The 9,844-nt window shown below is 41.6% G+C and overlaps 1 protein-coding gene across 1 annotated transcript; it reads right to left on the bottom strand.

The window, feature by feature from the left end:
* Window positions 1-2,673: 2,673 nt before the first annotated feature.
* LOC138133571 (achaete-scute homolog 1a-like) lies at window positions 2,674-5,347 on the bottom strand. The gene is made up of 2 exons (XM_069051514.1): window positions 3,561-5,347; window positions 2,674-3,060 (listed from the first exon to the last, which is right to left on the bottom strand). Exon 1 carries the CDS (start codon window positions 4,329-4,331, stop codon window positions 3,564-3,566), a length of 768 nt encoding a protein of 255 aa, XP_068907615.1. The 5' UTR covers window positions 4,332-5,347; the 3' UTR covers window positions 2,674-3,060; window positions 3,561-3,563.
* Window positions 5,348-9,844: the final 4,497 nt, after the last annotated feature.

A 9,844-nucleotide genomic window follows, 5' to 3' on the forward strand; every position in this document is an offset into this window, starting at 1 on the left:
TATATAATTTATATAGGATCGTAAATTACCTGCGAGATTTACGCCCGGCAGTAATCTTAATATCGTCTACTAGTCAAAAATTAGTGTGGACTTTAATTATGTCGCTTTACGGCATCGGGACCACGTTGTAATTTCGGTTTCGGAGGGCAACGAGGAAGCCCCCGAGAGCCACTTAATTATTGGCCAGAGTCGACGATTTCGATTTCGGAATTTATTCGTAATTGAGATAAACATAGTTATTCGTTTCGATTATTACAGTAATAAAGCGTGACGCATGTAAAGTTTCACATCAGAAATGCGAAACTCGGTCCCCAAAGACGCTATCACGCCCACAGGTTCTTTGAAAATCACACAATATGTGGTGTGGCATGAATGCCGACCGAATTTTCAAAGGAAATGAAAATATCAATCAGATCAGGGAATTTTTGGTCTTATGGACGACAAGCACAAGGTTACCGTTTAAAGACTCTTTAGTGCCACCACACAATTGTTAAATGTATACAAATAGTGCAATAATGACCGAGGTAAACAGAGAATTGTGGTCGGTTCGGTGGTGGTCCTGAATGGACCCAGCCGGACGGTTTTGTCTTCGGGGGATGAAAATCGTGCGTATTGCTGGTTGCCTGACGCGGCGTTAAATTTCCAAGCGACCGACAAAAAACCAGAGTCGTGGGATCTTATCTGCCATCCCAGCGCCCAGCGATAGTTGGTCCAGATTAAGAATGGAATCTATCATTCTCGAGAGCCGTGATAAATCACTCGAAAAGTGCAACCGACTGTGTCTAAGGGTAGTCCATTCCTTTGCATATCCGACGTCTTTCCGCATCCCTTAACATCGAAGAGGCGATCACACGGCTCGCTGGTATTTCGGAGCGAAGAAAAAAGCGGCGAAATGCAAATCGATCGTTCGCGTGCGTAAGCTGTCCATCGATGGATTCGCACCCGACTCTGTAATTACGAAGAGCGAGCAAAAACCGACGAATCAATCTGTTGGACTTCCGCTCAACGTCTTATCGCGGGACTACCGAATTTGTGTAATAGTAGCAGGGCAATTAGGGAATAGGCGCCTCTTGTGTGGTCGATGCTCCGAAATTACGTCGGCCAATCAAGCGTACACGTCGATTTGTCGAGAGCCAGTCTAGTAGAAGAGTTGAAAAATTCGAACCGTATCAATAAATTTCAGCCGGTGCCATTCGACTCGATATAAAGATATGCGAGTTTTATTAGACTTATAAATAATAACGGGCCGTCGACGAAGAGGCACAGATGTTGAATTTTTTTATCAACAATAAATGACGCAATCGAGGGGGAAGGATCGGCGCGCGAGGACACGCGTAGGAAATGGGAGGAGGCGCCCAGTTTCCGCCCTTAACATATGAATGGGTTATGACGCGGTGTCGCATTGAAATCTCCGGCAACACGCGTCCGACGGGCCGGAAAAGCGGAGACTTCAACGCCAGATCAAGAGGTAAAATCGACAACAAATGAGGACGGTCTCTTTGTGCGATAAAACCCGTTCTAATTTACGGATTCCCGACGTATTTCCGAACATTCCGAAACCTTTCGGAAGGGCCGCCGTAAATAATACACTCTCCCTGTCCAATTAACGATGTTGTCAATTTGTATCTGGAATTTATTGGTCGTTTGAAGGACGACTGTTATTTTCCGCGAGCCGAAACAACTTTATCAGGATGCGATCCGTTGGAGAAATTTCGTTTTCGCAGAGGCGGTCGTGATTTATAGAGGCCGTTCAGGAACGATTACGATAAAAACGGGAACTTGGTCTTTTTGCGCGGGTCATTTTAATTATGGCCCGTGTTGTCTCTCTTCCGCGCACTTTTTATCAAACGAAGCGTTCTTAATCCAGTTTAGAAAAAATCGGACATAACAGGTTATCGGATGGCAAAAATCCGCGGCATTCTTCCCACTAAAATTCTTTCGATTTTTGAGCCAGCCTCGAGGGAGAATTTATGGGTTGTTCGACGACGTATTTTAACCAAGGAGGAATTGACAATTCCGTCGAGAAAACTGTTGGAATCTGAGAAAACTAGTGCAGAATGTTAATCTGAAGCGGATTCCGACGTTTCTTCTGCCGGTGCCAAAAAATCGAAGAATCGACGGAAGAAAGTGAGCGACCGGCCCTCTGACGGCGCTTCCAACAACCGCTACCTTATTAAAAATTTCATTATTTTTATTAGGTTCCCGAAAGTTTAATTGCCGAAGTGCGTCCATTCTTCACGAGTACCAATTTAAAAATTCATAATTAAGATAAGAACAGAAAATTCAAGAACCCGATATAGCTGTCAATGGTAATTAATTTTTGGTGCCCGGAGCGGCGTAAAACTTCGTAAATAATCGTGGTGCCGGGGACACCCATCGAAGAGAAAGTGTCCATAATGACGCCCGTGGGACAAGTCGCCCTTCCAACGGGTGAGGCCTAATTAACACCGGTAGTGATTAAGACAATAATAAAGAAGGAATATTGGTAAACTTGTCGGGCCGAATGGGACGAGGAGGGAGTAGTAGCACGACATTTTTTATAGTAATAACATTAGCATATCAACATGTGTTTTTGAGGCAGGTGTATCCTGAGAGCACGCGCCAATCCGACAACACCTTGTCTGTCTATTAAATTTTTTACAGTGTAGACTCCTGAATATTGAAACGACCAGCTCAGAACTCGATCATTTTATTTCGTTCGGTGTAAAAATGTAGTATCAAAAATACTTAAATTAATACAAAAAAAAATAACTTAGCTTAAGTCATGGAACATTGTCAACTTACACTGTAAAACTTAACGACTAATTACTGGGCTCAGTATGAGATTCAGAAAGAGGTTTCGATTTTACAACATATTGCATTCATAACAGCTCCGAGCAATGTCTCAACCCTTACAGCTAAGATATAACTAACAAATTATATACAGTATGTACAAGAAAAAACAATGACTAGAACAACGGCATAAACTATGATTACAATAAAAAAACTTGTAAAGAGCCAAAAATATCACTCCTGCGGGTCATAAAGGCACTGATCAGGTCCAGAACCGGCCTCGGATATCTGCAACAGAAAAGAAACCGTTAAAATTCGAAAATTTTCAATACAGGTTCTCGGCTATACACACACGATTTTTTTTCTCCACCGGCAATTTCGCAGACACCATTGTGTTTTTGAATGGACCCCTCACGGTCGCGACTCTTTTCATCCCGTGAGGGTAAGAAATCAAAAGAGGAAACGGAGAAGGGGACGGGACAGGTAAAAGCAGGTTTCGCGTCTTATCAGCCTGAGATTACGCGATATACAGGGGCGGCATTGTCGCGGCGTCCGGAAACTCGCACTTATCAAAAAATACATTTCACCGACGGGGAAAAACCGAGGGGGCGATTTTTTTTTTGCAACTACCTGCATCGGGACCTGCCGATGGAGGAAAAACACGTGCACCGGCGATTTCAATGCTACAATATACAATGTGGCAAAAAAGTACAAAACGGGAGTCGAATTACGCAATTGATTGATTATTTCGGAGGAAGAGGAAGTGGGTGGGTGGTTTCGATGCCTACCTCTTATTCGTCCTGTTGCCAAGAGAATATCGCGTCTAGGAGTTCCACGTCTTCCGGACTCTTGGGTTCGTAGTTTTCGAAGTTTTCCTGGTGGTAGAGAGTGTTCGTGTAGCTGGAGGCGGCGGAGAAGGACCCCTCGGAGCTGTGCGAAGGCGTCGGCGAAGCCGAAGCCTCTGAACACGTCGGTGTGGGTAACAAGATGGGGTACGACTGGTACTGATCGGGGCTGTTGGTGTAGTATCTGTTGTCTTGCAAAGAATTCTCGTTGCAATTCCCCGACATGTCGCTCTCGTGATCCTCGATCATCTGTTTCAGACTCCTGATGTACTCTACGGCAAGTCTGAGCGTTTCGACTTTGCTCAGTTTCTTCGACGCTCCTCGTCCCGTCGAAGGTCCTTGCGGAGCGAACGCCGCCGCCACGCTCGGGGGAATGTGCTGTCTCAGAGTGGCGAATCCGTTGTTGACTTGCTTGACGCGGTTCCTCTCCCTGGCGTTCCTTCTCGCCACGGAAGCCGGCTGCTGTTGCGGCCCTCCGTAGGGCATGAACTGTATCTTCCTCTTGCATCTCAGGTCGGAGTTGTTGGCGACCAGCACCGACGTCCGTTCCGGAGCCGGCGCCAGCGGTCTCTTCGTCTGGATGACGGTCGTCTTCGTCGGTTGCGTGATCGAGCTCGAGACGATGATCGGCTGCTGGGGCGAGTGTTGGATGACGTTGTACATCTTGTTCTGCTGGCCGAGGGTCATCGCGAACGGGGTCTGGACGACTGCCATGTGGTTAGAACGCGGGTCAGACGCACTTGTCTCTTAGCACTGGGACGTGGTTAACGCTGCGAAAGCTACTCCCGGTATGGGTCGCGCTTCGAATGGGCAAGCTCTTTGTAGCTGGACGAGGAGACCTTCCCCACCACCGCCGAGGGTGCGCGCGCTTAGGGTTGAGCGCGTGCCGCCGACAACAGGCGCACGGCCAAGCGAGCCGGCGCGAGGCTTTGCAGCTTCTTGCAGGCCCGGAAGCTGTCACACACATAACTACATTCTGCTGAGACGAGGTCTCGTGGGAATGCGCTCGGAGAGGCCCAATTCGGCACCCTCCACGTTATTTTCAAAACGTTACCAATTTTCAGACTGCCAAACCGTTTCAGGAGTGATTCTTTCTACCTGAAGAATCTTCACGATTTCGTTCTCATTTTTGTGGCCAGATGGGGCTGGTGGCTGTCGGATACTTGAACCAGATGAAAGTAAAAGTTGTTTGCGCGGTCGATTAGGCGCCACACGCATTTTCTCGTGCGCTTCTATTGTTTACCGAAATAACACCCAATAGAATTTTTCGATGTCGAACAATTCCCAGTTGAGAACTTGATTTTTCAAATTTCCTGTTCTCTGAATTGTATTAATTTTGACTTGCCAAGGTCGCTAAGGTCCAGGCAGGCTCACAACGACTTTCTGTCAAGGTCATTATTCATCTTACTAGTAGAATTTATGCGATCTTGCCTAATCTAGAAAATACTACGAATTCAGTTCGGTTACAAGGAATAGTTGAAATAACTGGGGATTATTTTATTTTAACGAAAAATGAATAAATAACCGATTAAAATTCTAAGTGTTTGTATTTTAAATTGATTTATTTACTCCGGGACATGATAAAGTTATCAAACAAAGATTTATTCAAATATTTCGACGTTGTTGAGTGTAGATATTCAAAATTTGTTTTAGCTTTGATACGCCGAAGTTGTGCAATAAATTACGATTTTCGGTTTTGTTTCGTTTTCGAGAAAAAAAGAGCATACATTATTAAAAAAAACACAACAAATCATTTAAGTTTTTAGACTTTCGGTTAGTCTGAATCGTAGAATTGAAAGAATATCACGATAATCTCCAAATTAGTGACCAAAAAACCTTAACCAATATGAAAAATGGTTATTTTTGAATAGGAAAATGTCCTGATTATCTCAAATTTGGCCATACCTACCTAGTACAAAACAGAAATCCTGTTTTTGTTGTGTCATTTAAATATGTATGTTGTCAAAATCAAAAATCTCAAATTTGCTATTGATTTAATTTTGTGTAAATTATATCTGTCAGAGATAAATTATTTTTTCTAATTCAGTTACGAAAAGCAACCATTGTGATGTCATTTTAGTTGTCAAACGTGCTTCATTTAATAACTAGTGAAAAAAAATGACATTATAATCACTAGTGTTAAAAAGTGACATTATACAGGATGTCTCAAAATTTGCGAATTCCGAATTCAGAGCGTGGTAGGGAAGGACCCAGTGAAGCTTGAAAAATACTTAGGAAAAAAAATTGCCTCTTCCTGAAGAAGACATAAGCACTTTAATTTTGTTCAGTGCAAAATACTATTCTAGCTACGTTGCCGTTCCATTTTTAAGAAAAATTACAAACATTTAAGATTTTTTTACTCCAAAATAAAGCTATTCTTCAAAAAATTGTTTTACGTTATTATTTTCTTATGTATCTTGGTGGGGGGAGTCCCGATTTTTTTTTAATCTTCATGTTTGGACTACTGAAGTGATCCCCTACAACGCTCTGAATTCGAAATTCGCGAATTTTGACACATCCTGTATTATCATCACTAGTGTTAAAAAGTGATATTAGTAGTATGATCCCGGAAAATTAATGAACTAGCAGATTTAAATAGGATTTTAATCAGAATGTGTGTTTTTCGTAACTAAATTAGAAAAAAATCTTGTATGAAACACGTAGCAAAACGGCTATTTTTTTGCACACGACATGTTGGACATGTTGTCATGTCTAGTGCAAAAAAGATACTCATTTTGCAACTCGTTGCATAAATAGATATTTTTTAGGTTACTAAAAAAATATTATATTTTATATCCTTTCAGTAACAATCTGAACAATGAAACGCTGTAAAAGCAAGATTTACAACCCGACCTTTTCTGGACGTTATGGGGGGAGGGGATGTTTTTTACAAGGTATTCAGCATTGTTGAATAAAACTGAAAGTGTCTGCAAGAGGTTCATAAATCAAGTGACCGAAGTTTGTGATGATTTCTATTTGTTTTAATCGTAGCCGTAGTTTTGAGTAAACCGGAAAAAATTACGCCCCACCCCGTATATTTGCATTTAAAAATGGAGCGCGTTATTAAGAGCGGCGTTGCATTATTCAAACCCCGTGAGGCGCATTTTACATTTCAAACATGACTTAACCCTTCGTCCGTGTGGGCCCAGGTAATAACCTAACCCCGAGGCCTTGGCGAGGGTAGTTGGAAACACATCCCCGACCGTCTCAAATAGCTGACATTTTTCTTGATCCACCGAAGCCGCCAATTAATGTTGTTTGTTCTTATAATGTTCTCGAATAATTAGGCCAATAGAACCGAACAAATTTATAGTGGAATGCTCGGTTTTTAACGAGATTTGAACGAGAGATTTTACGGTGGAGGCTTTTACGACTCGACCCCACCCGGCGAGGGAGAGATTTTTCTTGTTTTCGGATGACGCGCACAAAATCGTGAAAACCAATTAATCACGACCAAAGTAATTTAATTAGGTAAGCGTAAGAGCTCCGCATCTCGGCGTCCGTCGCTTTCGACCATGCGACTTAATCGGAGTTAGCGAGGCCGATAAAATCAGCGCCTTGACTGACAATTTCATTAATTTGATGGCGAGTTTTGCTGCAAAGCTCCCCGACGGACAGCTTTTAATTAACGTGACTCTTTGATCTCGTTCTGATCGCTGCCGGTGAAGAGGAGAACCGTTGCAAAATTACGCGAGACCCGAGGGCAGCGACGGACGAGAGGAAGGACAGCGAAGGGGTAGGTCTAGTTGATTGGAAAGCGCGGGGTGAGATTGGATCTACATGACCCGACCGTGGCCCAATTTCACCCGGATCAAAAGGATCTATCTCTCCACCACGTCCGAAAGTTGAGCCGTCGGTGATGGTTGTTGATGCGGCCGCGGGGCCAGCAACAAATGAAACCATCAAGCTCTTAACCGGCAGCTTATCCACAAATCGTCCTCGTAAACCAGCGTCGGCTCTTCTAATTTGACCATCCATTATGATCGAAGAAACGTGATGTAATACGATGATGGAATGACAATACCATCTAATGGATTACATACGAGTGAATAGTTAAATTAGTTGACTGGCATATCGATGATTCGATGATTCGATGATGAAGTAGCGGCTTCTTCGGATCCCATCTTCCATTGTTCACAGTGCATTCAAATCGATTACAATTTGAAACAAGCATGCAATTATCTCCGATCTCGGCGCGGCATCGCCTCTCAACACTCCTTCCTCACTTCCAGACGACGGAAAAATTCGTTCCGTTCGTAATTTTCGTACGATGATCGAAGAGATGCGGAGGTATTTATCCCGCGAGACCCAAACACAAAACCCCATTTGTATCGAAGCAGGCCGCTAACAAGCCGATCGTTAATGTGCGACGCATCAAACCGTGATCCTTTGTGCTATTACGGGCGTCATTGTCAGTCCTTGTATCGGCGCGCCTCAAAAAATCCAACACAAGAGGAACGAATGAATAATGTTTCGCGTCCCATTCATCCATCACTTGGGCTATTTTACGCTTTTTCACAAATTAAGACCCGGGAGGGGATCACACAGACGTAAATCAACACTAGGCCGGCAACGAAGTTTTCCCCAAAAGTATTCAGAATTCAATCCGGTCCTGCTCCTCGGCGTCACTCGTCTTGGATACTGGATGATATCATCTCCGTTCGCGACACCGGTCCTCTGCAAGTTCCGAGTTGTATTATCTATTCATTTTGATTGTGACCACAACGAAAAAAAAATAGTAGGCGCTGTTTAGCTGTGTGCTGCATACTTTTTCCCCAAAATTTTTGTTTGGTGTGAACGTGATGTCAAAATGTCAAAATTGTCAAAACTTAACAATGGTTGTAAAGCAATGATCTCAATGTATTTATCGAAGCTGAAATAACAAGACCTAATTTTTTCATCGAGTAAAATTGTCTAAAGCAAAAATGTTTGAGTGAAAATTGGGAAATTTATCACATACATATTATATCCCAAGTGCAAAATTTTTTATCGGAAAATTTTTTGCTAATGAAGGAAAACATCCATAAATGAGGTCAGAAGACCAATTATTATCAAATAAGAGCACGAGACGAAGTCGAGTAATTTATGGATGTTTGAGTTCATTAGCAAAAAAATTTGCCGATATTAAAATTTTGCACGAGGGCTGATTATTTCCCGAATAGAATGAAACCAAACGCATTATTTCCAATCCTTTTTATTCAAAATAATAAAAAAAAAAACAGGTACCTACATACCGACATTTTTTATCCGATTATTGCACAGTGTGCATTCTAGAGAAATTTTATCGGGTTATTTTTTGTTTTCTCGTTTTGATTGGTCAATATTTGTTGCTAGACACATGAAGGAAATAATCAGAATTAATTAATTAATACTTACAGTTATTAAAAACACAATTATTAAAAACAATTTGAGAATCTGACAGAAGTAACATGCAATTTTATCCGCTTTTGACAGAAGACAGACTAAGAAGGCGATTTATCCGCGATAAACATTTTTGATTGGATGAAAACAACCGCTCTGATTGGCTGACTCGCACGTTTGATGTATGTGGGAATTAATCGATAATAATTAATAATATAACAAGACCTTGTTTTTAATCGGATATTTTTTTTTGTTTCACAAAAACTTTTTGGTGATAAACTGATAAATTTACGAATTTGATTTGGACATTTTCCTTCTGATTAGAGCCGACAGCGTAGCTGGAGGGCTTTAATCTTTGAAGAAAAATGTCCAATTCAATGAGTAAATTTGTTAAAGACAAAAAGTTTGAGTAGATAAATTAAAAAAAATTATCCTATCGAACAAGGTCGAGTTATATTTGTTGAGATTATTTTAAGATAAAAAAAAAAAACAACAAACAACGACAATATCTTATTATTTATCGACGAAGAAGTCATTTTTATTAAATTATAAAATGAACTGTCAAATTTGACAAGAGGAAAGAAAAATTTTAATCACTGACAAGAGCAAGCGAATTTTTATCCGATATAAACATTTCTCATTGGACCATTGCCTGTGTTGCTATAGTGATGGAAATAATCAATACTAATAATGGCAATTAATATTTGTAGTAGGAGAAACTAAAAATGTCTGTCTGATGCTGTGATCACGTCTGTTGGAAAGTGGGGTTATGTCAAGATACAGATCATTCAATGTCACAACCTCAAAATCACCTCATGCAATTCTCGCTATAAATGAAGAATCAAGGAAACGGTCACTTGGCACTA

The sequence above is a fragment of the Tenebrio molitor genome, chromosome 6, assembly GCF_963966145.1.
Source record: "Tenebrio molitor chromosome 6, icTenMoli1.1, whole genome shotgun sequence".
Lineage (NCBI taxonomy): Eukaryota > Metazoa > Arthropoda > Insecta > Coleoptera > Tenebrionidae > Tenebrio > Tenebrio molitor.